This window comes from Acipenser ruthenus, chromosome 24 (genome assembly GCF_902713425.1).
Source record: "Acipenser ruthenus chromosome 24, fAciRut3.2 maternal haplotype, whole genome shotgun sequence".
In the NCBI taxonomy this organism is placed as follows: Eukaryota; Metazoa; Chordata; class Actinopteri; order Acipenseriformes; family Acipenseridae; genus Acipenser; species Acipenser ruthenus.
Genome location: NC_081212.1, coordinates 2,058,819 through 2,086,656, shown reverse-complemented (window position 1 = coordinate 2,086,656; position 27,838 = coordinate 2,058,819). Strand labels below are relative to the sequence as shown.

General features: G+C 47.6%; 1 protein-coding gene across 1 annotated transcript in view; it reads left to right on the top strand.

The window, feature by feature from the left end:
* LOC117963370 (membrane-associated phosphatidylinositol transfer protein 3-like) overlaps positions 1-25,610 on the top strand; it is a 45,616-nt gene extending 20,006 nt beyond the window's left edge. The window contains exons 4-19 of the mRNA XM_058997923.1: positions 2,567-2,643; positions 3,023-3,243; positions 8,701-8,890; positions 9,201-9,320; positions 9,533-9,723; positions 11,190-11,359; positions 13,264-13,434; positions 20,404-20,646; positions 21,028-21,176; positions 21,525-21,641; positions 22,649-22,765; positions 23,605-23,753; positions 24,054-24,203; positions 24,365-24,548; positions 24,762-24,890; positions 25,297-25,610. Coding sequence (XP_058853906.1) covers positions 2,567-2,643; positions 3,023-3,243; positions 8,701-8,890; positions 9,201-9,320; positions 9,533-9,723; positions 11,190-11,359; positions 13,264-13,434; positions 20,404-20,646; positions 21,028-21,176; positions 21,525-21,641; positions 22,649-22,765; positions 23,605-23,753; positions 24,054-24,203; positions 24,365-24,548; positions 24,762-24,890; positions 25,297-25,608 — 2,690 coding nt within the window. The 3' untranslated portion in view covers positions 25,609-25,610. The remainder of the gene's footprint in view (positions 1-2,566; positions 2,644-3,022; positions 3,244-8,700; positions 8,891-9,200; positions 9,321-9,532; positions 9,724-11,189; positions 11,360-13,263; positions 13,435-20,403; positions 20,647-21,027; positions 21,177-21,524; positions 21,642-22,648; positions 22,766-23,604; positions 23,754-24,053; positions 24,204-24,364; positions 24,549-24,761; positions 24,891-25,296) is intronic.
* Positions 25,611-27,838: the final 2,228 nt, after the last annotated feature.

Below are 27,838 nucleotides of genomic sequence, written 5' to 3'. Positions count from 1 at the left end.
GGAGACGAGCTACCTCCCCTTCTCTCTCTCTCTCTCTCTCGCTGACAAGACAATTACGATTATCAGAGGAAGAAGAGAGGAACAGGGAGCACAAATAAACAGTAAACTGACAAACGAACATCGAAATCTGAATGAACATCTAAACCTCTCTCTCTCTCTATTCTCTCTACCCTCCCCATGAAGCCTTCCAGCTGTCAGGATCACTCTCTCCCCCCCCCCCCCAGACTAACCCTTAATTCTCAGGTGGGGGGGGGGGGGGTCCTCAGATCATGTTTATTGATTTCTCTTTGGACTACGTGGACATTCCCACACTCAGTTATTATCAGTCCTCTGTTCAGTCCGTTAGCATCCTATTCCCAGCAGTCGGAATCCTAACTGTGATGAACGACTCACGCCTTTCTTTCGAGGTATTCTACTTGATTTTAATTGATTTCCTGCTGCAGTGTTTTTTGTTTTTTTCTTGGTAAAGCTGACATGTTTCTTGGGAATTGATTTATAGGATGTGTTGAGTTAGGTCAAAGGACGTTTTAATGCTCCAGCTGCTGTATAATTGGGTCCCTTGGTGAACGCTGCAATGCTGTACAACACAACACAATTAATCTTAACAGCGCAGGAGCTAAATACCACTTTGTCTTCGAGAATCATTAAACAAAGACCCCCCCCCCAGGGGAGAGGGAGGGAGAGGCTGCAGTTTTCAATCCCAGTGGGTTGAGCAGTGTATAAATAAGAAGAGTACAGTATAGAAAATATAAACACAGTGACAAGGGACTGCAGTGTGATTCAGTGACTCGAGGGACACTAATTCGAGGGACTCTGCAGTGTGATTCAGTGACTCGAGGGACACTAATTCGAGGGACTGCAGTGTGATTCAGTGACTCGAGGGACACTAATTCGAGGGACTCTGCAGTGTGATTCAGTGACTCGAGGGACACTAATTCGAGGGACTCTGCAGTGTGATTCAGTGACTCGAGGGACACTAATTCGAGGGACTCTGCAGTGTGATTCAGTGACTCGAGGGACACTAATTCGAGGGACTCTGCAGTGTGATTCAGTGACTCAAGGGACACTAATTCGAGGTACTCTGCAGTGTGATTATCAGAGGGAGAGGGGTGGGCGAGGGAGAGGGTTAATCAGATCAGCTCCTTGTCACAGAAGCATGAGATTTAAACAGCGATAGCGAAGTCAATAGGAAAGCATGCTGCACAGAACTGTGTACAAAGTATACACTAGAGGACTCTTCAGGACGTATTTGCAAAGGCGAATTTTCTCAGAATAGCAAAACTATTATAGCAGTATACAAGAAACAACTCCTACTGTACCATACTCACCACACCTAAACAATGCACCATTGTGATGCACGTGGGAGTCACTGCTGCATTCGAAGCGTGTTCTGACTGCGATGATCACGCATTGTACAGGCAGTGTGATTGGGGTATTAGATGCAGGATGGGGCAGTTAAATTGTAGTTTCTTGCTAGCTTGAAAAGCATTTAATCCTTCTCTGAAAAATGTACTTTTGCCTTAGCACTTTCTCCAACATAGGGCTCTTTGTGCATTAAAAGTATTCAATAGTATTCACGACATGAATACAAAAAACGCTTTTGCGCTGTGGGTCAGGGAGGAGGCTGTGCTGATGAGAGGCCCACTCAATAAATAATCTCTGTTCTTGCAGCGAAAAGCACTTCACTTGGAGACAGTGTTTCTCTTTTCATTTTTTCCCCCCGGGGATGTTACATGAAGAGCATTGAATGTGAGCCAGCTCTCTGATCAGGCAGTAAAGGCTTTTGCTATAACGAAGCTAAGTGTGAACTTACGCAAAGCTGGTACAACCGAGCCCCGTCCCAATTATTGAATAGTGCCGCCCTGTGTCAATCTCAGCCAGAATTTGATTGTTTAATTGAGCCCAGGTGTTAATCAAGGACCTGGATTGGAATGGACTGAAAGGAACACCGCTGAGTCAAATCAGCTCCACGAAACCGAGAAAAACCACGTTTGAAATGTCTGAGAGGCTGGGATTGTTATAGGAATGAACAGGCTCTCCCTCAGGCTAGGTGCAAGAAGAGAAACATTTGATGTTGGAGGGGTCAGCTCTGCCCCTTCCGTGTGAGGCGAGGTCACACAGCCCTTGCACTGGTTCCTTCAATTGAAAGGTGTTTCCGTTCGCTTTAGCAAGTCTGATTGGGCTGTCAGCCACACTGGATCAGTTGTAAACATGACTAACAGACAGGCAGGGCAAGTCCAGCACGGTGAATGTTCATCTGACTCTCTCAGTGCTCTTGCAGCGTGACCTTTTTTTCCATTTTCAGTTCAGTTAAGTGCTAAGGTTTATGACACTGCTTTAGTTATGAATCTCAGACGTGCCGGCAGCAGCCATCCTTCTCATTTGATCCTGGCCCGTGATATGCACACTGTTGTCAGTTTTGTGCAGTTTTCTCAATTCGAGCTCCACGTAATTGCTTTTGATGTTGTTTGTGTTATTTGGTCCTTGCTTGAAGAGGCTGTGATTGAAATGCAGCCTGCGTGATTGCAGTGTGCTGGACTCTCTAACCCCTTGATTTCACCCACAGAGAGTCTGTATCGAGCGGTGCTGGGCCGGGGGCGCTGTACTGCACAGAGCAGCATCGACGGCATGGAGGACAGCGAGGTATGACAGCTCGGACCCTGAGGGCAGCCTTGTGTCCTCATCCCTTTGCCATGCCTTTGTCGTGCTCCCCTGAGCTTTACAAAGCTTGTTTTGCATGCTGCGTCATTTCATTTCAAGTGGGACAAAACACAAAATCGTCTTGTTCTGTCCATTGCATTCAGGTACCGCTCAATTCCAATGCAAATGTATTGGACCGTAGCTGTAGCATGTGTCTGTATTTGTAGCTGTGATTATTATTGCTGGGTTATTTAGAATAAACAGAGTAAACTCGTTAACGTGGGTAGTGGTTTATGTTACTGTTTAGTGTAATTGTAAATCTAATTGTAATAGTGATTGTAGCTGACCCCAGCTCTGCTGCCTGTCTCGTGTTTGCTCACAGAGGGTGTGTCGAACCCACATCCTCATCCTGGTCCTGCACGGGGGGAACATCCTGGACAGCGGGGGAGGGGACCAGAACTCCAAGATGGCGGACATCAACACGTTCCGCTCGGTGTTCCAGAAGGTGGCCCGCGCGCACTTCCCCGCCGCCAGCGAGCGCGTGCAAATGAAGCTGGTGCCCTGCTCCGCCATCTGCACCGAAGCCTTCTCCCTCGTCTCCAAGTAAGCTGCAGGGCTCCTTGGCATTCCTGCTGGCTCGCACGCCCCTGGGCTTTTCTTTAAAGAGGTGGTTTGATTTAACCCTACATGTATTAACACTAATGCGCTGTCTGGTCATTGTATCAGAGTGCTTGCTGCAGTCCCGCTGCAAGTGGATCTGGGATACTGGAATTGACTGACAAACGAAAAAAAAACACTGAACCTGTCATAGTGTGACGTATGCAGTTTAATAGCATGCTACAATACCATGCACCAGAATCCAATGTGTATCAGAGAGGGGATAAGGGTAAGAAGAATATCAGCCCTCCCTCCCTCTCACCCACCCTCCCTCCCTCTCCCTCTCCTTCACCACCCTCCCTCTGTCCCTCTCCCCCTCCCTCCTCCCTCCGTCCCTCTCCCCCTCCCTCCCTCTCCCCCACTCCCTTTGTGCTGTTAACAGACTAGTAATTACAGTCTTCAGTACAAACCCCCCATATAAGCACCTAGACAGGAGCTCCAAAGTGCAGTTATTTTGATTTGTATTTTTCTTTGACCTTTACAGAGTATGCTCACCACAGTTCCAATATGTCACTTCGTTGCTTTCTTTTGTGGTTTCTAAGAAAAGGCCTCTTTAGAACAAGAGATCCAGTCTGCGACTGTTTCTATTACCTCCCTCCCCGGTGCCCCTTGTTACTGGAGAACAGGTCAGAGCGCCATGCCTTTTCTAGCTGGAGCGTCCCTTCAAATTGAAGCAGATAATTGGATCTGAAAGCTGGAGAATTCATTGTCAGAGGCTGTGTATTTAATGAGCCGATATTAAGGCTGTTTCTTGCCGATCTGGGAGGGCGTGCTATAGGAGCATGGAAGCGGACCTGAAACAAACATGCATTGCTTTGGAGCTCTGCTGTGCTGTCTGGGTCTCTGCCTTGTTTCATGGTTTGCATTGTTTCAAGGTTGCTTTCCAGCAGCAATGACAGACTGATTGACATCAACAATAGTAGCACTGTGAAATCAGGGAGGCGAGAGTCTGCAGGCAGTACCAAATGAAGCTGTCATAAAGGGTCACGTTTGCAATTTAATATCACTCCACACGACGCACACTGACCCCCGCCTTGCTCCGATATCAATAAGTCAAGGGGCAGCCAGCTCTTTCTCTCACCTGTATACAGTGTTCATCACAAACAACAGGGCTGTACAGCACGAGACTACTTGGGCTTACAATAGGTATCACTAGCCCACTGTACACCAAAACAAGTTTAGCTGCAGTTTACTTGTCCCTTGACACTGCTTGTTGCTTCATTGTTCTAGAAAGCAAACATCAGAAGAGTGTTTGCTACAACCTCAGGTCTAGCTCAGGGGATACACAGGAACACTACTGACAAAACAAAGAAGCAGAAATCAACAACAACAACTGGAAATATGCAGAGGACAAAAAACACACGGAGAGACTCCGAGACTGTTTGCGCTGTCTTGCATACAGTAATCAGAGCAGAGCTAAAACCTCGCCTGGCTTGGCCTATGGGGACAGGAATCTGGCTGCCTTGTCTTCAGATTGATATGCCAGCAAGGCTTTATTATCCCATTCGTTTTTTTTTTTGCAATCTGTTTGGCTTGCAGACAGCGTCCCAGAGCAGAAATTCAGCTTCCTCCTCGGAGCCCAGCAGCAGGGAGCGTCTGCTGCCTCCACTGCGACTGGATTGATCGACTGATTCATTGATTGGTTGATTGATTGGCTAATTGATTGATTGGTTGATTGACTGGTTGATTGATTGGTTGATGGACTGATTCATTGATTGATTGATCGACTGATTGATTGATTGGTTGATCGACTGAGTGATTGATTGATTGATTGATTCACTTCCAGCCCTGTGCCTCTCTCAAGATGACACTGCCGTTTGCGGCAACATGTGCAGAATGGCGTGGTGGATTTGTGAAGTTGATCACAGTCATACACACATTTCACTCTGGATCCTTGAGGACCCTCTTCCATTGCAAACCTGTAACACAGAGCAGAACCGATGAACAACACCCTTGAGGCAGAACTAAGACTCCACACCACTCTGCACTGAGCCAGGGTTAACATTGAATAAGATGTCGTTAGCTGGCTGAGGGGTTAAAGAACTATTTATGCCCCATTTACTTCAACAGCAGCCGGTTCAAACAGAAGAGAAACAGAGGCCAGCAAGGAATCTAAAAATGACTTTGTTTAAACAAGGCGCTATATTCCTGCCATGATCTCTACTCTGAACGTTGCAGATTTCAAAATGATTTGGTGCATGTCTGTGGATTATCCAGTACTTTTTAAATGTGGTTTGCTGCTGTGTAGAGCGATGCTGGGACCTGTTGCCGGCCGGCCTGTCTGTTTAGCTTTGCAGGGAATTGAGGCAGTTTGTCTCGACAGCGGGTCTAAAAATCGCCCTGTCGATCTTCAGTCCTTCTGATCTGTAAGCTGGCAGACGAAGTGTGTTCATTAAAAAAAAAAAAAAAAAAGAATTCTCACTTCAAGTTCTCGACAGACACAGCACTGCTCCATTCGGTCTGTCAGCAGCCCTTGATGTGTGGAAAGAAAGAAAGAACAGAAAAAGGCAGTGTTGTTGTTGTCGTTATATATAGCCTGTGCTTTCATTTCTCAGGGGTCAGAGAAAATAAGTGTAAAGACTGAGAGGGTGAGCCTGTCTCTCACGCATGAAACAATGTCTTTGGATATAAACAGCGCTACATGCTAAGGTCAGGGCACTGTGATGTTTGAATGCTGCGCGGTTAAGATACTCTCTGGTATAAACAGAGCCGTGTGGCGAGGGCCATTGTGAACTCAAAGAGAGCCGCATGCTCATTAAATGTGTCTCCTCTCTCAGTGGTGTTGAGAAGTAGAGCAGTAAGCCATCAAGTGAATGAAAAGAAAAGCACGAGCAAGCAAGGCAAGCGAAAAGGATGGCATTTAATGAACCGGATGATCTTAAAACATATTTATCTTTTTTTTTTTTGTATTATTGAATTAATTTGAACAGTTTGACCAACCCTGTTTATATGAACCAATTAAACCTCCATCCAGACCCTGAAGTAGCTCATTATCTCATTGTACCTGTGAAACCTGGAGTGGAGTGGCTCTGCAGGATCGGGATTGGACACCCCGGATTTACTGTGTCTTGCCTGTGATTTTTACCAAGCTTTTACTGTGATTTACTGCACTTTTATCAAGGCAGGGTGCGCACAGCTTTTATAAGGGTAAATAAAGTGCTGTTATCTTGTTAACAGGCAAATCAATTCCCACCAGGCTCTCTGCTAAGTTCCTTCCTCTTACATGCGGTTCCTCCCACATATCGTCAGTGGTTTGCTCGAGACTGCGTTTGATCTGAGAATTTTAAACAAGGCTCCTCTAGCTATTCGCCCCCCCCCCCCCGTCACTTTCAAGAAGAAAAAAAAAAAAACGCCTTTTGAAACATGTTGGTTGGCTTCTGTTTTGGTTTAATATCCCCCCCCCCCCCCGAGCTCATTAAAAAGGACAGAGCACCTGAAAGGGCCTGCAAATTCAATACGACATTTCATGGTTACCGTGTGAGGTGGTAATGCAGGAGATCGAAACCTTCTTCAGGCTCCTTTGAGGTTGTAATTAGAGTGCTTTTTAATGAGGGCTGCTCTCTACGTCTGACCTTCCCTGACATCAGAGAATCAGGTCTTTTGGCTTTGAATTCAGTCTCTTCAAACTGAAACGAGGGCTCAGCCCAGGTCAGAGGAAGCGCTAATGCAGGCTGGATGGGAATATTGTGTGAGTGAAGATAACAGGTGCCTAATTGTTGCTTTAGTAATTGCAGTCCTGGGTTTTGATTCCTGTATGTTAAAAGCCCCATGTGACTCCATTAGGATGTTAGTTTTGCTGCAAAATCGATAGCGTCACTGGACTGAGTGAGCAAAACAATAACACTGTGGCTTTAATGGTAGAGAAGGATCACAGCGAACAGGTGCGTCTTGCCAAGTGTCGAAGGGGATTCGTGGCACTGTACCGATGTAAGATGTTTTTTGGCTGTCGTATTATGAAAATGAATTATAATGACTAACCACTCCAGCACTGTCATTACCCTGCAACTTAATCACAAGGACTCGTCTAATGGGTCCGTTCTCCGCTCTCCAGCATCTCAACGAGCCCTGAAAGACTATTCCCAGCCCGTCTGGCTTTCTGTGTCACTCCCTTCAAGTGGTGCTGGAGTGTGACCGCCTCCACGATGGCTGTCCAGTTTAAAGTGTGTTCTTCAGGGCATTGTTTCCGTTCCCCAGGGCTGATCAGAGCAGCCTGTTAGCGGTGGAGAGCTGTGCCGCGCTTGCGGGGATCTTGTAAACAAGCTTGTGAGTGGTTTACAAGCCTCCTTCACACCGGGCTGTCGTACACTGCTGTCCGTAAATCAAATGGCTGGCAGGCTGTTCCGAGGTCAGGCAAAGGAAAGGGAGAGAGAGCTTGTAAGGTCTGCTAAGAGGCAGCCAGGAGCATGCTTTCCTCCACGTCCTGCTGCGCTGAAATTACCGCAGAAACAAGGTGCTTTCTAAAAAAAAAAACAGACCCCAGGCACAGTGTCTGCACATGAGCACGCTGACCTGGGGGAGGTGCGCTGAGGACAATCTCTCGACAGCGGCAAAAACAAACCACAACACATGTCAGTATCTACCAAACTAATGTGTGCACACATTCAGCACTATGTTGAAATAAATCACTGTAGCTGAGCCTGCATAACTGTAACTGCAATCCCAGCAGCACGGTCTGCTGTAAATGTGATTCTCATTCTAATTGACCTGGGTGTGATTGTGATCTGCTCAGATCTCACAAAGCTAAGCAGGGTCAGGCCTGGGCAGCACTTCTTATTGGACTGTGATCTGGAGCGATCCCAGAAAGATCAGCAGCAGGGTCAGGAGTTTGAGCAATAAATCCGTTTATAGAGTGCAGGTAGATGTGTCCGTCCCGGGAGAGTGTTAATCTCTCCCCCCCCCCCTCCCTTTTGCACTCCCCCAGGCCAGGCTCGGCACTTCTGTCTGCCCGTATCCCATATATCCTGGTAAACGTTATTGCGCTGTCTGGAAACGAGCTCATAATTCAAGCTGAAAGGATCGTGCTCCCAGGCGCGGTGATGATAAGACTAACCTGATGAATGGCGGAGGCTTGGAGCAGCTGGGGGAAGGATAGAAGCTAAGCTAAATCTGCTGCAGCTCCACCAGCACGTAAGCGGCAATGGGACCTCACGTCCCCCCCAGTGCAGAAAACATAGTGGCTGGAGCATGCTTCACGGGGGTCGGGACCTGCAAAAGACTCCATGTGCTGTTGATATCCAGGCATGGCTGCGCAGCAGTTGAGCTGTTACTGGCTCTAGTCGTCTGGACTGACCTTTTATAGACGAGCAAGAGCTGTATGCAGGAGCTCTTCATTGACTTGCTGAGTTTTGTAACATTGAGTGAAAGGCGCTATATGAAGCGGTACGCTGCTGTGTGTTTCCGCAGCTTGAACCCGTACAGCTATGACGAGAGCTGCCTGTCCAGCAGCGTTGACCACATCCCCCTGGCCGCTCTGCCCCTCCTCGCCATCTCGTCACCGCAGTACCAGGAGGCTGTCGCCACGGTGATCACCAGAGCCAATCAGGTCTACCACGACTTCCTCAAGTCCCAGGAAGGGGTCGGCTTTAGCGGACAGGTGGGCGGAGTCTGTCTGACTTCCTTTTTATTTTTTTACTGTGCAAGGTTTTGTTTAGTTCGATTTAGATACAGTATTGTTCCGCCAGTTAGTCATTTTAGTTAAAAAAGACAATGCAATTATTTTTTATATATATATATATATAGACAAAAAACAAAGTCTGATGCCATTAAGCCTGATGTATGTATTGAGGTCTTTTAAAGTACAATAACACTGTTACAAAACTAGTAACCAGTTTGAGTGGCATAAAGATCTACCCCAGTGAGTACGTCAGGACCTGACAGTCTGTTACCCGACCCCTCTCTTCCAGGTGTGTCTGATGGGGGACTGTGTGGGAGGGATCCTGGGCTTTGATGCCCTGTGTTTCAGCGCCTGCACGAGAGCCGAGAGCCAGGGCAGTAGCCGTCAGGACAGCACAGAGAGCCTGCAGGTACCTCACTGACCTCTCGCACTGCTCCCCTCCCTCCCAGTCCTGCAGCTCTAACCACTAGCCGCACTGCCTCCTGTCTACACTCCTCTCTATCCACTCTGCCGAACTGCTTCCCTCCCTCCTGTCCCTCAGAATTAACAGCTAGGCTGCGCTGGCTCCCTCCCTGTCTCTCCCAGTCCTTCCCCTAACCCTGAGCCTGTTTCTGTGCTCAGGAGAACCCCAGGGTGTCAGAGGGTGGTGGGCTGGGCTTCAGCTCCAGCAAGCGTCTCAGCAAGAGCAACATCGACATCTCAGGGGTCATGGGGGAGGCACCGTCGCCAAGGCAACCGCTGGGGCGGAACCAGAGCGACTCCTCCAACTACGAGTGTGGCTCGATAACTCAGCACCACGCCTTCCTCAGCAGGTAGGGGCGCAAGACATTGCATGGCAGGGCAGGGGGTCAAACTCCCTGTAGAGTCTCGCGTTACAAATTCAAAATGTGCAGAAGAAACCTAGCTTTTTTGCTGGGGGTGGCCACAGCCAAAGACAACAGTTTTGTTTACAAATATTTTTGGAAGAGAACAAAAAAAAAAAAGGCATTTATAATTTTTGTTGAAATATAAAATACACTGCTACGCAATTCTAATCAAAATACGTTTTAAATAAAGCAAAAGGGGTTTTGTACTCGACTCCTCGCACATCGCGGTGGGCGTTGCTCTCCTGCTGTGTTAATCCTGTGTTCTCAACAGGCAGGAAGGCTGCACAAGCTATCCGGGTGTAGACTGATCAAATACACTGACAGTAATGCCAGGTTCAGTCCAGCGTTTTCTCAACAAGCCGCTGGACTGGAACAGACTGGGAGAGCCGCTCGGAGCAGCACTGTGCCAGCACACAATCGGCAGCAGCCTTGATAAGCTGGCATGGGGCCAGGGCTATAAATAGCAGCAAGCCATTTCCACGATGACATCACTGTAGCGCCGGACAGACACAGACAAAGAGCTTTATTGCAGGGATCTGCAGAGGGTAGGATTGAGATGGGCTGTTTGGACTGAGTTCAGGGTAGCTTTTACAATAAAATAAAAGAGATTGATCACAGAGTGCCCACCCAGGTGACATGCATTGATTGAAGGTGCACTTAAATACCGCAGTGTGACGACTGCAGTGGAATTGCTTTGAAACGGACAGGCCCTAAGCAAAGGCTGCACACCTTCCCCTGGGTCCAGTCTCCTGGAAACAGGTTTCAAGCCACTGCTCCTGAAAAAGTGGCTTTGTGTTAACAGGTTAATAGCGAGGCAAGAACGTTTCATGGCAGGAGCAATGTGGCATCCCTCCAGATGGAACAAAAAAAAACCCTTTGAGATGAAGCAAACCAGCCAGGTCTGCTGTGTGATAAAGGAAGGCAGACTGAGCTCTGGAATAATGTAGTGAGCAGAAGTGAATGTTTGCAAATCAAAAAGCTGCATTCCCGTGCAATCGGCGCAGCGAGTGTTTCAGGCTGTCATGAGCAGAATGAAGGCGGCGCGGGTTCAGAGCGGCTGTGCTTGCTGTCTGCTCGCTGTGACGTCTGTGGGTTTAAAGAGATGTCAGGAATCTAAAGGAGCCCTGCTGACAGCACAGCGATTCACAAACAGAGACGAGCAGGAATACAGAGCAAAACCATAGGGTCCTGTCTTCAAACACGGCATAAGTGAGGTCTCTGAAGCTCCAGCTGTCCTGCAAAACGTGCACTTTTTTGTTTTACTGAAGGGAAAAGATTAAGCATTTTACTGCACAACAATAACAATACATATTCCTGATTTTGTGAATAATTACATAAACAGGAATACCAAGCTAACATCACTCTCTCTCCCCCCCTATTCCCATACTTCCCTCTCTCTCTCTCTCTCTCAGTATCCAGCCCAGTCTGTTGCAGGACTCTGATCTCCAGCAGGGAAGCAGCTCCAGTCTCCAGGTCTTCAATCCTGGGAAGTTTGATTTCGAGGTGTCAGATTTTTTCCTGTTCGGATCGCCGCTGGGACTGGTTCTAGCCATGAGGAGGACCGTGCTGCCCGAAATCCAGGGTACCAACAACCCCTGTCCCCCAACCCCCTCCAGAAAAAAAACCCTCACACACACAGGGGACCACACCCCAGTTAAACCCACACCTTACAACACACGCACATACACCCCCCCAAACAAACACTAACACACACACAGACAATGTTCTGTAAAGAGGAGACCATTTTCTATTCAAGGATAGTAAGATATTTAGTGAGCAAGAAGTCTGAGTGAAGGGATCCAGCAACAGACTCCCCATCCCCAGGGGCACCCCCATCCCCAGGGGCGACCCCATCCCCATGGGCACCCCCATCCCCAGGGGCACCCTCATCCCCAGGGGTACCCCCATCCTCAGGGGCACCCCCATTCCCAGGGGCGACCCCATCCCCAGGGGTGACCCCATCCCCAGGGGCGACCCCATCCCCAGGGGTTCTATTCTACTTGTGCAGGTATTGCTCTACTGAGCTCTGCTCTCTTGGCTGTAATGACATTAGAATTCATGGCCGCAGCTACAGCCTGGCTGACACGATGTTTGTTATTTGCATTTCTCATTTTCGACTGTCACATTTCATCTGGAGAGAAAGGGAAAAAAGGGCATTCCAAAAATGACATTACAATAAAACTCCTTTTTACCAGCGACTCACAGCATTAAGAATATTTTCATAACAAGCCCTGTGTGTTCACGCATTCTTTATGACAGGAAGAGGGCTTATTGTTTTTTTTTTCTTATTCTAAGGATGTGGTTTCATGAATACCAGATTTTAAATACACACCGAAGTCTGGAGCAACATGACGTTGAGACGGCAATCTGGACATTTTTTAGAAGTGATAAAAAAAACTACAGGTGCAGTTCCCCAGTTGAATAATGAACCTGGATAAAAACATAAACCCTTAGCATTGACTTCAACCCCCAAAATGTCACTGTGACTTCGGAGGTCTGATCTGATTTACACCGCGCAGTCTGTTGTGTCAGAGATCCTGCATTAACTGTAATTCCAAAGCAAATTAACAAATTGGCCCATTTTACAGATAACAGAGAAGCTTTTAAAACCTCAGTACAGGGCAGCAGCAGTGACTTGGACCCAGCTGTCCTCCTCAAACAGTTAGTCAGCATTGTCCAGACCCATACCGCTGGATTGAACTCAGGGGTCTGGCCAAAAACGTACAAATAACATCCGATGAAATCACAATACTGGAAGCTGGAAGCCTGTCTCCTCCTCTTTGTCAGTTTTATTAATTTTCCGCGTAACTTTGCAGGACAGATACGCCGAGACACACACAAGAGAAGTTTTGCTTTATTTAAAGCGGCTGTCGGTACGAACGCACCGAAGACCAGCAGGTCGTGTGCAGCTCCACATCAGCGTGGCACAAGCACACGCAGCCTGCATGTCTCTTCAATGAAACAGATCCATCAAGTACGGGGGCAGATGGAAAAGAAAGCCCCCACTCCCTGTCACTCTGCATTTATACAGCCATCCCAGTGCGTGTACACGTTGGGATCATTCTCTATTAAATGCAACGGTGCCAATAGATGCTAAAAATGACTTCCACCACTTTCAAGCACGTGACAAATGACAGACATATCCGTTTCACATGTATGTTAACCGTGCTGGATTTCTATGTAATGAACTGATGATTCAAAACCCTCGGCTAGATTCTTCAAGCTTTTTACTTCCAATCATTAATTGCACCATTTTGCACCAAACCAAGTTTCATTGAGGCATTTATAGTTAATTAGATTTTAATTAATTGTATTCTGCTGTTCCATTAAAACAACAAAAAAAGCTTTTTAGAATGTGGTATGTTTTCTATTGCTGATCCAATGCTGTAACTGATGGTAACTGCGTGCACGATCCTGGAGCATTTAGCACTGAGGGAAATGTGGGTTTTTTATACTGTATAGTGAAAGTTGTGTGTGTCTCCCCAGTGTCTCTGCTGAACCCTGCCTGCACTCAACTCTACAGCCTCTTCCACCCCGCGGACCCCTCAGCCTCCCGCCTCGAACCTCTGCTGCACCGCCGCTTCCACCAGCTGGCTCCCTTCCCAGTGCCCCGCTACCAGCACTGCCCCCTGGGGGACGGGAGGTCCAATCTGCTCGGTAAGAGGGTGCAAACGCAGTGATCAACCGCGGGAATCTCCACCGGCGTTCAGCGTTAGTGTGATCATTCCTGAGGTTACCAGCTGCTGCTGCTGCTCATTATTTCCTTTCTCCAAGGCTTTCCATGTTAAGGTGTTAAGGTTTACGATCCCTTCTACCTGCGGTTTTTATGTACGTATACTATAGAGCTTAAATGATGTCATTTGAAAGTGTCTGCAGAACAGTGTGTTTGCAATAAGTTTCAATGCCGGCCTCATCCAGGGTTATAGTATAACTGCATGGCTATAATTACATGCCAGCAGTATGACTGCATGGCTGAGGGTATAATTACATGGTTTCAGTTGGATAGCTATCTGTGATGCTTGCGAGTTTTTGTAGTCGTGTGTTTCGGTCTGTACTGTATGCTGTAAGATCACGTATACAGTATTTAGGTCCACTTCCATTTAGGTCATTATATTGGTTAACAATTGGTTAAAGGTATTTGATTGGGATTTTTTTTAACATGGCGCGCAGTGACACCAGGTGGCCGGAGATTGTAAATGGCAGCAAGGATTTTTGAAGGGTATTGTTTTTTTCATATGCTGTGTATACGCTATAATATAGAAAGAGCGAGAGAAAGAGAAGATGTGCCCTTTCTTCTTGGCAAGGAGGTTTGTTGACAGCAGTGATATTGAAATGTTGCCCTCAGGCTGGCTCTGGGGACGAAGCTGCGCTAATGAAAGAGAAGCTCGTCTACCCGGCTTGGCTTCTCAAGCATTGCACAAGGTGCTAGGAGATTTATAGGAAAGAGAAACGCAAGCAATCACACGTACTCAACTGAGCTCCAATCTGTATTGCTGCAAGACATTTGAGATTGTTGCACAAATGACGCTGCGTCAAAACAAAAAAAGGAAATGGCAGTACTTAATTCAATGTGCCGTGTGTGTGGAATAAACAGAAAACACAATGGTTCTTCATGGGTAACACGAAAATAATCATTTTGTGAGTGTAGAAGTAACCAACTCTGTGTCTCCTTCCTTATGATTCTGAATCCCCTGTACAAAGAGTGCAGTGCCAGGACTCTAGCTGAGTATTACTGATATTAAGAATAATATTTAAAAAGTGTTTTAATTCCAGCAGATTAAGCCGAGCTTGTGCAGCAGGGATAGCGGCTGGCAGTGTTTAATTAAGTGGGCTGCAGGCTTGCTCCATTGAGTGCAATTATCTGGTGTGATTGACATCTCCATCTCCCCCACCCCCCCCGGCCACGCCTCCCTGCTCTGATTGGTCCGTCTGGCTCTCTCACCGCCACAGTGATGTCATGCAGGTTGTAATATGCAGCGGTCTCTATATGACCACGTTCACAAAGCCTTGTTTATAATTCAGTTATTAAGTGATCATTATGTGTCAGGCTATTTATAAGGCATGTTTCAGAGATGAACTGGTAACGGGCAATAAAATACTGTAATGCAGTAAAACCAGGAAATTAAAGGGGAGGGGATTTTAGCCAGAGTGGCGCTTTAAGTGCTCCGTCCTTCTTCCTGGCTGGGTTTATATCTAGAAGAGCCACTGGCTGCGCCCCTGACCCTTGATATTTGTCTGGCTGCTCTGCTCACACATCGATTTAACAATGATTGCAGCCTCCTGCAGCCCATCCAGCACCTTTCATGATCCAAATCCTCCATTCTCCCCACTGTCGCCATGGCAACACCTTCTCGACCTCGCCATGAAACTCCTCCATCCCTTGCATTAGCTCTCTCCCTCTCTCTCTCTCTCTTTCGGTACTGCCATCCCGTTCTCCCTCTCTCCCCCCTTCTTTCCCTTCCTTCCTCCACCTCTCTTTTTCTTTCCCCACCTCCCTCTTCCCACCCCCCTCTTCTCTCTCTCTCTCTCTGCACCGCTTTTCTGTCATATTTAATTGCTTGTCTATTTCAATCACAAAGGTGCTCTCTCTCTTTACATGTTGGCTGCAGTTTTTTTTTTTTAGGTGCATTTTTTAAGTATTTAATCTCTGTGTAATTACATTCTATCAGCATGTAATAACATAATGGAGGAGACACACTGCTGTCAGACACGGATGTCAATTCAGTGCTGTGCCATATGCTCGTTCCCTGCAGCAGTGGGTAATCCTGGCACATTCATCCAGTCCATTTATCCAGTAGCAAATGGACCGGGGACAGCCATGCTCCCACCAGCATCTGCACAGAAACTCAGCTCGCTGTTTCACCCCAGAGCTTTCCAAGTCGCTATCGGTTTGCAAAATCTCAATTCCCATGTATAACGGCGCGCACGATCCCAGAGCATTTAGCATCGCGGCAGTGCGGTTTCTTACTGACAGTCATATACCATACAGTGAAACCTCTTTAACCAACAGTCTCAAGACACGCTCCTGCAGGTGCAACACAAGCCCTGAACAAGCAACGGCTACCTGCCTGGGCTCTGCATTTGTAAGCTTTTACCATGCAGCTTCCGGGCTGTCTGTAGAAAAGTTTATTGGTTTGTAGATACCTCTTTTCATGGGAGTTTGTTCCGTTTAGGTAACGGAAATGTATAAATGAGGTTTCGGTTTAGTATCATTTGTGATTTTTTTTTTTGCAGATAACAACAAAACCTGCCATGTTGTATGCCTTATTTATCTGTGCATGTGCACATGCAGGTCTGTATAAATCAGGGTTATATTACTGCAGCTAATCCTATCCTGTCTGTATTATTCCACACAGCAGCCCCCTCCCTTTCTGCTGTAGCGATGTGTCTTCGCTGTGTGCGGAGAGGATAGAGAGCAGAGAGTAATAAACATGCAGGCCACCTCGTCGATTGCAGCCTCCTGCTTTGCATTTGCATCATCAGGAGCGGGTCCTTCTGTTGATTTCGCTTTCTTCCTGGGTTTTATTAACAGCTCCGGCAGAAAGAAAATGCAAATTGCAAATGCCGAGTTTTTCTTTTTTTTATGATTTATTTTAGAAAACCAATTCGGATCTGTTTCACCTCAAGGCCATTCGTTTGCTTCATACGTTCCTTGAAAGATTTTATGAAATACCTTAGTCAGATAGTTTAAAAAAAAAAAAATGGATGCAAAAAACTCTAAGTACAGTAAGCAGGTTGTAACTTTACAATCCCATGTTAAAAATGTCAGTTCTACAGTTTTATTTTCTGTACGTTTATTACCTGCTAGATAATTGACAAAAAAAAAAAAAAAAACAGGGATATGAATGCTGCCATAAACAAACGTTTTGCTTTGTGTATGAATACATTTTTAAAATGTGCTTTTAGGTTATATGTGGGCTGGATCGGCTAGGCTGCTGCTGTTTAAAAGGAGTTTCAGGATGAAGTGCTGTAAGCTTTTACCTGTAGGCTAATAACCATTCCACTGGGAAACCAGATGGGCTGACAATACTGGAGGTTTATCATTCTCCTCGCTGATCTAGAGCAGAGATAGAAGTCGTCATTTATAACATCCTACTGCTGCAAGCTAAGAGAGTTGGCTCGTAACGGCTTGTCCTGGATGGATGAATGGTGATACTCTCTTTGCATATGGAATCGTAACAGAAGTGTGGATCGTTTGTGATTTGGGAGATGTGGTTGGCTGCTGGTTTGTGCGTGCGTGTGTGTTCTGGGAGGTCCATGCTGTCCGGGTGCTGTTCTCCTGGTTAATTCTCAGGAAGGTTCTTGTGGTGTCTCACTGCCCCTCCTCCCCGGAGTGGGGAAGGCTGTGAGCTCTGATGGTACCTCGTCTCCTGGGAGCTTGCACACACACACACATGCACGCACACGCATACACACGCTCAAATACGCATACAGATGCAACTGAAGCGCGGGCTAATCTCAGAACCTGGGGGAACACAGAGATAGGGAGGGACTTTGCACACACACACACAAACACACATCCTGTACAGGCACGCACGCTCACACACAGACACACATGCTCACATGCACATGAGCTGTAGAGCTAAGGTAAAGATCCAGATAGATTGCAAAACATGTTAAAGTAAAGCACAGTACAGGGATCTACAAATTGATCAAAATAGGCAGTCTGAAACATAGGATGTTTGATGATGTCTGGATTCAGAGTCTCATTTCACAATCCGTTCATAAAGCCTGTTTCTTGTCTTGGTGCTTCAGTTATTTCTGAAGTGCACTTCTTTAAACAGAGCGTCGGTGCAGTGATCAGGGTCTGCTATCATCACTGCCAGGCTACGGGCACTCTCCTCCAGCAGATGCATTAACTCAGTCCAAATCCAATTCGGAAGTCTGTTAACAAAGATTTATTAATTGCTTCATGATGAAAGGTTGTTTTTTATTTATTTTTTTTTAGCCTGCAACGGCACCCAGCACAACATGACTCGTTGGAAATCGGCAACGCAGAGCATGTGTTTGTCCACGTTTTAACATTCATGATCTGTGACCTGAAATGTGTATTCAGTGCGAGAGAGGGGGCGTGAAACAGATCTATTCAGCATGGGGTGGGGGCTGCGCTGCTGGAAAACAGCACGCTGAAGTGAATCACCCGGATAGAGAAGTAGAAAGACTGCCTGTGGCACCTGCTTGCAGTAGACTTACTGAAGATTGAAGCATGTTATACATCACGCAGAAGATCCCTCTGCTGAACCAGCGTTTTGCTGAGGGATCGGAGGGACAGCACAGTAAAACAAGCGCTCCAGGACAGGGCAGTTGGGCAGCAGACAGGTGCTTAAGGGTCCTTGTGAAGTGAAGCCAGTGGTGAGCAGTCCCTCAGTACCTTCATATACTGTATGTGTTTCTAGGCTTCAGTAAAAGTGGGAGTTGTAAAGTACTGGCCCTGCCTGTCTTGCTGTGCCTCTGGTGTGCCGGGGCCCTGCTGGAATGTGTTCATGAACTCTGCAAGTCAATAAGGTGGATGGGGCTGCAGTGTCTCCCAGGTTACCACACTCTGGACTGTGTACAAACAGTCATTAGATCCAGCGCGTTCCTCTTATTAAACACATTTACGAGGTGTCCTGGGAGGGGCTTGAGGCTGCCAGCTGGCTCGTACCCGCTCTCCACTATTGAATCTGTTCGGTTTGAGCTACCACAGAGACCAGACTACTCTACACCGCGCTAGTTCATTTTGTTCCCTTGAATTTGCTGATTCGAGGGCAGCTGTCCCTTAAGGCACGGAAAATGCAGTCCTCTGGAAATGAATCAACGAGAACAGTTTAGCGGCTGTGATGATGTATTGTATTGTTAGACAAACCTGCTCCCTGCTGTTTGTATTGGGTGATGGGGGCTGTTCAGCCTGTTACCCTGCTCCCTGCTGTTTGTATTGGGTGATGGGGGCTGTTCAGCCTGTTACCCTGCTCCCTGCTGTTTGTATTGGGTGATGGGGGCTGTTCAGCCTGTTACCCTGCTCCCTGCTGTTTGTATTGGGTGAGGGGGCTGTTCAGCCTGTTACCCTGCTCCCTGCTGTTTGTATTGGGTGAGGGGGGCTGTTCAGCCTGTTGCCCTGCTCCCTGCTGTTTGTATTGGGTGAGGGGGCTGTTCAGCCTGTTACCCTGCTCCCTGCTGTTTGTATTGGGTGAGGGGGCTGTTCAGCCTGTTACCCTGCTCCCTGCTGTTTGTATTGGGTGAGGGGGGCTGTTCAGCCTGTTACCCTGCTCCCTGCTGTTTGTATTGGGTGAGGGGGCTGTTCAGCCTGTTACCCTGCTCCCTGCTGTTTTTATTGGGTGAGGGGGGCTGTTCAGCCTGTTACCCTGCTCCCTGCTGTTTGTATTGGGTGAGGGGGCTGTTCAGCCTGTTACCCTGCTCCCTGCTGTTTTTATTGGGTGAGGGGGCTGTTCAGCCTGTTACCCTGCTCCCTGCTGTTTTTATTGGGTGATGGGGGCTGTTCAGCCTGTTACCCTGCTCCCTGCTGTTTGTATTGGGTGATGGGGGCTGTTCAGCCTGTTGCCCTGCTCCCTGCTGTTTTTATTGGGTGAGGGGGGCTGTTCAGCCTGTTACCCTGCTCCCTGCTGTTTGTATTGGGTGAGGGGGCTGTTCAGCCTGTTACCCTGCTCCCTGTTGTTTGTATTGGGTGAGGGGGCTGTTCAGCCTGTTGCCCTGCTCCCTGCTGTTTGTATTGGATGAGGGGGCTGTTCAGCCTGTTACCCTGCTCCCTGCTGTTTGTATTGGGTGAGGGGGCTGTTCAGCCTGTTGCCCTGCTCCCTGTTGTTTTTATTGGGTGAGGGGGCTGTTCAGCCTGTTGCCCTGCTCCCTGCTGTTTGTATTGGGTGATGGGGGCTGTTCAGCCTGTTGCCCTGCTCCCTGCTGTTTTTATTGGGTGAGGGGGGCTGTTCAGCCTGTTACCCTGCTCCCTGCTGTTTGTATTGGGTGAGGGGGCTGTTCAGCCTGTTACCCTGCTCCCTGTTGTTTGTATTGGGTGAGGGGGCTGTTCAGCCTGTTGCCCTGCTCCCTGCTGTTTGTATTGGGTGAGGGGGCTGTTCAGCCTGTTACCCTGCTCCCTGCTGTTTGTATTGGGTGAGGGGGCTGTTCAGCCTGTTGCCCTGCTCCCTGTTGTTTTTATTGGGTGAGGGGGGCTGTTCAGCCTGTTGCCCTGCTCCCTGCTGTTTGTATTGGGTGATGGGGGCTGTTCAGCCTGTTACCCTGCTCCCTGTTGTTTTTATTGGGTGAGGGGGGCTGTTCAGCCTGTTACCCTGCTCCCTGCTGTTTGTATTGGGTGATGGGGGCTGTTCAGCCTGTTACCCTGCTCCCTGCTGTTTGTATTGGGTGTGGGGGCTGTTCAGCCTGTTACCCTGCTCCCTGCTGTTTGTATTGGGTGAGGGGGCTGTTCAGCGTACACTGTACATAATCTAACAAACTGGTATCACATCACATCACAGGACGGACAAAAGGCTGCTTTTAAGGCGTAACTAATATTTGATTGAGACAGTTGTGGATTCTTACCTTGATTAAAACTCCAGGTGGGTTGTTGATTGCATGCACTGGTATACTGCTGCGCTGAGTACTGTGGTTGAGATTTGTGCTCCTCTGTCTCTCCAGCGGACGCGATCCACAGCAGCCCGTGGGTGTTCCTGGAGCCCGGCCAAGCCCTCGCTCCCCCCCCTGCCTCTGCACCTGCCTCTGCACCTGCCCCTGCACCTGCACCTGCCCCTGCCTCTTCCTCTGCACCTGCACCTGTACCTGCCCCTGCCTCTGCCCCTGCCCGCAGAGCAAGCCAGACCAGCATGGGCAGCGAGGTGTCAGGCTGCTCCCTCAGCCAGCTCGCCAGCACCATCACCAACAGTGAGTCTCGTTAACATCAACCTTCAAATTCAATGACGAAGCTGTCTTCCTTCCTGTAAGTTTCTCTCTGTTTGATGCCATAAGATACTCCCTCCACAGCTAGAGGATGCATTTAGAAATACTGCAGCGGAAGACACTTAACGATTCAATGACAAACGTTTCTTCTGGGATTTCTAAATTTAGCATTCTTGAATTTAGCACAAAAACTAGTATTTTCTGCATGAGAAGGTTAGTCATAGATGACATATTGTACATAATCCATTTCACGCTGCAAATATCAGAACGTTTCCTCACTACATTTCACAGGCTGCAGTTAATTGAAATCTCTGCTGCTGCTGTAGTTTCTAAACGTGTAATTATGTCTGTTTGCAACGTTGCTAGTCTCAAGTGCGTGGTGGGGTACGAAGCGGCTGGACTACGCCCTCTACTGTCCGGACGTGCTCACTGCATTCCCCACCGTGGCCCTGCCACACCTCTTCCACGCCAGCTACTGGGAGTCCACCGATGTCGTGGCCTTCGTGCTTCGCCAGGTACTGCTGTGACTCCCCCCAATCACAGCAGCTTCTCAGTTACAGAGCTGCCTTGTGAGCACTGACATGCAGACCTGGGACAATTACAAGCACAATCACAATCACAGCAGAATTGTGTGCTGAAATTGCAATTACAATTACAATGCTATTGTGTTCAATTACAATGTAATTGTAATTACAAATTGCACAATTACAATTGCCCTGCTGACATGTGTACAGTGCAGTAACATATGCCTAGATCTTCTATACCCAGAATATGCAGGTGTGTTGTAGGGCATTGTCCAGTAATACTGCCCCCTTGCTTCTCAGTGGTGTGTGACACCCTGTGACTGTGTGTTTCTGTGTCAGGTGATGCGCTGCGAGAGTGTCAACGCCCAGGAGGCGGACGGCTCAGACTCCGCCCTCTTCTCGCCCTCGAACCCGCGAGAGAAGTGGCAGCGGCGGCGCACTCCCGTCAAGCTGCGGGTGAGCGCTGGGGAACGGGAGATCAGAGGGGTGGAGCTTCGCAATGCAAGAACGAAGCTGCATGCAGGCTCGTTATTACATCGTTGATCGTCTGATGCAAGGGCTCTTGTTTGTCAGGGGCACCTTAAAAGTGTAGGAGCCACTTTGGGGTCGCGTATCCATGACTTGTCATTCCACAGGCACTAGGATTGCAATTGGGACCCCCTACTTCCTCCTGTTAAAAATGTATGGAGATCTTTGTGGCCTATTTGTTTGTTAAACTGCATGTGCTCTGGGAGGGAGGTATGACGAGAGAGAGAGAGATGGATGGGTGGATGGATGGATTCACAGATCCTGCGTATTGCTGGTTTTGCTCTAGTCTGGTTTGAAACATTCCTGCCACCCTTATACGCAGTTTGAAAGCTGAAAGCATAAATCGTCAGACTGGTTTCATTTCCCTGCTTTTTCTCATTAAATTCCTCCTGCCTCAGCAAATGATTCAGGGATTTATTTACGCTGGCTCAGAGACATCAGCTGTACAGTGCGTGTCCTGTCAACTCATTGGAAACAGGACCTGCTTTACAGTACATAGGAGCTGGATGGGAACACAGCTCCCTCCAGTGGTGAACAAAGGATATGCATAAACAAGAACCATGGTGAAGATTCTATAGCAGGGGTGGACAAAGCTGGCTCTTCCAGTCCTGGTCTTTGTTCCAACCCTGTTCTATAGTGTTTAACTAAAACAATTAAACCTCCATCCAAACCCTGAAGAATCTCATTTTACCTGTTAAACCTGTTCTATAGTCATAAATACAGTATACAGTTATAGATACAAATGATATTAACAGCCTGAGAAACTTTGAGAAACTGCTCTCAAATGTAAAAAAAATATCATTCTGGAATAGCAGAATTGTCTTTCCACAAGTAAAAAATAAAGCTAGTATGTTAGCTGATCAAGCATGCCTGTTGAGTTACTGCCGTCCTGCTGTAATAAATAATCTCTTTGATTCTCCCCCTTTGACCTCCAGAATGTCACGGCCAATCACAGAGCCAATGATGTCATCGCAACGGAGGACGGCTCGCAGACTCTGATTGGTCGGTTCATGTATGGACCTCTCGACATGGTCACCTTGACCGGTGAAAAGGTAAATAAATAAATAAATAAATAAATAAATAAATAAATAAATAAATAAACTTTGAGGAAGGTCATTCTTTGTGGGTAATGACGAAGATGATGTTCGGTTCATGAGCCTTTTAAAAATCTAATGTTGGAAACATTATTTTGAAAGAAATGTTGGCTTTGGTCATTTGTGTTCCTGAGCATGGCCGTCTCTAGCTATGAGGACATCAGGGTCGTGTCCTCGGGTGTGTTTTTGCATCATCAATGCTGATGCTCATGTAGAAATTCTGGTCAAGTACAAAAGACTCCTTCATTTTCTGTGTTGGTTTGCCGTGTACCACAGATTTGGAGATTGAATAGTAAATACCAAGCAGTCATATAAATACAGCAGCTAGAGCTTGAGCCCTGACCTCTGCAGAATGGCCGCCCTGCTTACGACACTGTTCCTGAGCTGTAACAGAGCTTGAGGGTGCCACCCATAACCTCCTACTGCTGCAAGCACGAACAGGGGCGGGCGGGTTTGTCTTGCAAACGTGGAGGAAGCTTGTGTTCCCTAATATTTCAAACTCCCTTTGAACGTAAAAAATAGAGCTGAAGCTAACCAGGTTGTGAGTGCCGAGGCATTTCAGTGTCAAAACATTCAAACGAAAAGTCTGCAGTCAGTTTTCTGATTTTAATTTATTCTGTCCGGTTTGGTCTGAAACACAGTCGTGTTTGATCCAGAGTTTTTTTTTTTTTATATTGTGATGTACCTGTCTATGCACACGTGTTTTGAGAAATGACTGATAAATCGTGCAAAGCTCTTGGATATTACACTGTACAAGACTGAGGGATGCAACAGCTTTAGCTCTCTCTCTCTCTCAGGTGGATGTCCAGTTGATGACTCAGCCCTCGTCCGGACGCTGGGTTCACTTCGACACCGAGGTCACCAACAGCAACGGCCGCGTCTCCTACACCATCCCCGAAGACAAGCGGCTGGGCGTGGGGGTGTACCCCATCAAAATGATCGTCAAGTGAGAGCCGTCACTGTGCTGCTGCTGGCCATCCCCTTAACACTTTCATGCATGAGGACCGATACAAAACAAACTCTCTTCTAGTCTTTATATGAGGACAGAAGGAAGCCATGCATGATGACCTCGTACGAGCCAGATGCCATATTTTAAAAATAGAAAAATATATATATATATATTTATTACGTGTTCAAAACTACTTTTGTTTTTCAGCTCATTTTCAGTATTTCATGCATGACAGGCTTCATTATTATTAGACCCTTCTTCTGACTCAGCGTTGTCCCCTCCCCTCCCTGCTCCCAGGGGTGACCAGACCAGCGCGGAAGCCTTCCTGACAGTGCTGCCTCGCGGGATGGAGTGCGTGGTGTTCAGCATCGACGGCTCCTTCGCTGCCAGCGTCTCCATCATGGGCAGCGACCCCAAAGTGCGGGCAGGAGCCGTGGATGTGGTCAGGTGAGACGGGCCGGGAGGGGAGAGGAGACTAAGCTCTAGTTAAAGACCACGCGCTGACTTAGCACTGAGAAGTGGAAATGATTTCAAACACACTTTCAGGACGCATCGGGGGCAGCGAGCGGTGTGGGACGTGATGCTGTTTTTTTCTCTGTGCTGGGCAGGCACTGGCAGGACCTGGGCTACCTGATCATCTACATCACGGGCCGGCCGGACATGCAGAAGCAGCGCGTGGTCTCCTGGCTCTCGCAGCACAACTTCCCCCAGGGCATGATCTTCTTCTCCGACGGGCTGGTGCACGACCCACTGAGGCAGAAAACCATCTTCCTGCGCAACCTGGTCCAAGAGGTACCCTGAGCATCCCTTCAAAAATAAAACAGGTCCTCGTACACTGCAGTAAAATAGCACTACACTCACAGTGTAATCCTTGTCTCCTGGTGCATACTGTATCGTGAGCCAACGTGTCGTTACCACCCAGGCTCCAGGAAAGCACATTTTACAGCAGGCTTGACAGGGTTAGTAGCGCTTGAGTTCCAGTCCTGTGTGTTTGTTTTTTTTCAGTGCCACATCAAGATCAGCGCTGCCTATGGGTCCATGAAGGATATCTCTGTGTACAATGTGCTGGACCTCCCTCCCTCCCAGATATACATCGTGGGACGTCCCTCCAAGAAATACCAGAACCAGTGCCAGGTGAGGGTTTTAACTTCATGGATAGCAGCTCCCTCAGAGCTCGCTTAGACCACAGCGCTGCGTCGAAATCCTGAGAGAATGATCTTGTGATTTATTAGATTTGAAATGATAATAGATATTTACACATTTCACTTAACTCAGAGTGAAGCATATAAAGCAATGAAAAAATAATTGAAAAAACATGTAAATGAGAAATATATTTATTGAGTCCAAAACAACAAAGCTATTAAAAGAAAAAAAAGTCATGCATGGAAGGCTTAATATTGTTATAAATGAATAACTATATAGCATGCATTTAAATCTGCATGCCCTTGTTTTTTTTTTATTAAAATGAACGTTGTGATTCCCCCTTCGTTACCATGGATTGCAGCTCTTCACCCTGTTTCGTTTGTCTGTCTCCCTGCAGTTCCTGAGCGAGGGGTACGCAGCGCACCTCTCCTCTCTGCAGTTCGGGCATCGCTCCCGTCCCAAGAAGAGCTCGGTCCGCATGGTGCTGCGCAAGGGCAGCTTCGGGCTCTCGGCTAAGCCCGACTTCCTGCGCAAGCGAGCCCACCTGCGGCGCACCATGTCCGTGCAGCAGCCCGACCCGCCCTCCACCCCCAACCCCAAACCCGAGAGGGCGCAGAGCCAGCCCGAGTCCGACAAGGATCCAGAGAGGCACCCGGGGCCGGGGGTGTGGGTGCGAGGAGCTGGGCAGCGCGGGGACTCCACGCCCTGAGAGGGAGGGAGAGGGGGGAAGGGGGTGGGAGGAGCCAGGCAGCATGGGGACTCCACCCCCTGAGAGGGGGAGGGGGTGGGAGGAGCCAGGCAGCATGGGGACTCCACCCCCTGAGAGGGGGAGGGGGTGGGAGGAGCCAGGCAGCATGGGGACTCCACCCCCTGAGAGGGGGGTGGGTGGGAGGAGCCAGGCAGCATGGGGACTCCACCCCCTGAGAGGGGGAGGGGGTGGGGGAGAGCGGGATATGTTAAGAGCCCCTTCCAGGACTGGGATATCTGTAATGTCAAGTGGATGCAGGGTGGTTATAGACTCAGTTAAGGCTTTCACATTTAGAAAATGTATCTATGAGAGTAATCTCCCAGTAAGAGATAAACAGAACCATTTAAAAATGTAGGAAGCTTAGTGATCGTGCCAAATGAAACTCTGCTGTGGAGAACCCTTTAGCGCAGAGCAAGTGGATAATAAAGTGCCCTGCTGCATCTCTGACACTTGTAACTGGCTGGGTAACGCTTTCCTTAAGGAGAGGCTCCATCATCAAAATCACTTGCACCAAACCAGGAAGCTGCATTTGTTAGGAACGGTTGTCCCCACAGTAGCAATTTAAATTGCACGCTGGCTTTATAACCACGCTGGATTTATTTGTAGTACATGTTAATAATAAAGACAGGGTAGATGAGAGTAAGTAGAGAACCTGGGGCACAAAGGCTGCTTGCATCTCTGTGTTGATAGACTGTGTTTTGTAGCAGAATGCAAATGTGGACAAAAGTGCATTCTAACACTCAGTCTGTGAGAATTTTTCAGACAACCAGGCATGCATTTTAGGACTATCGAAAAAACAATATCCTACTTACTGATCAGCCTCCAGTAAAGGACAGAGACGTGCAATCCACACAGCAGATTCCTGGACAGTTCCCACCGCACGCTGGACATGCGTTTCCATCACAGTCACACAGACCTCTATCCTGGGAGGAGCACAGGGACTGTGTGCCTGCATGGAACAGGGATGTGATTGTGACATCACAATGAGATAAAAACCCATAGCCAGTCACAGGCCCACAAATACAGAAGGAAGAACTCATGTGGCTTGTCACATGGAGCAGTCCTCCCCAATAACTGACTGGTTACTCAGATCTGTTAGCGATGTGACTTTCCTGGTAGAAACCTGTTTTTAGAGACACACGTGTCAGACTGGGCGATTAGCAACCACTTTCTGAGGGCCTGGGACTGCATGTCTGCCATGGTCAGTGCCAGACAAACTTATTTTTCTAACGAAAGACGCTTCTACATATATGAATATATTGTAAGAGTTTTTTTTTTTTTTTTTTTTTAACATAAAACAGTACAGTGTTGTTTATCTGGGTATCCGCAGATTTCTTTGGGCATTTTCATTGTTGTTAGCATACATAAACCAATAGCGGGTTAAATAAAAAAAACTAAGTAAAAGTATTACCCTTCTGCTTGACCAAAGTATTTTTGTTTAATGTTGAGGACAAGTGCAATGTGTTTTGTAACTGTTATTTTTGTATCTGTATTATATATGTACACAGTATATCTACATATTTAATATATATTTATGTAAAATGTGTATAATGATGTCTGCTTCCTAGTTGGAATCAAAGCTTGCTGAAGACAGGCGTTCTGAAAGGACAGACAGCAGGGGTCCTCCCAGTCCAGTAACAACGGCCTGATTTGCAAGATGTTTTTTTTTGACAAAGGGTCAACCAAACTTACATTTTTTTGGGGAAAAAAAAAAAAAAAAAAAAGCACTAAACAAAGGCATTTATTGTTATGAGTTTTACAAAACCTTTTTTTTGTAATACACATTACTTTCCTTGTGTTGCTGGTTTTATCATTATAATTTTTTTTTTTTTTTTTTATAACACACGGATGCATTCATTACCCTTCTCACAATCCCCAGGCGGACCAGTAAGAGGGTATGACTGCACGCCTTACACATGCGAGCAGCAGAAACTGTTACGAACTTGAAAGCGTTGCCACTAAAACTATGCAGGTGAAACAGATCACACAGAACAGTAAGAGCCAGTCCCAAGCTTTTTCTTTTATGAATAACTAAAAAGCAGGAGAGACTCTTGTGGAAGTTCCTGCTTTAAACAGACGGTGCGTGTGGGAGCTGGGAGCTCAGTGGAACCCGGGTTCCTGTGATCTCGAGTGTGTTAAATAACGTTCTGCTGCAGCGTAACCTCAATGCCGCGTCGGGTAGCGCCTGCGC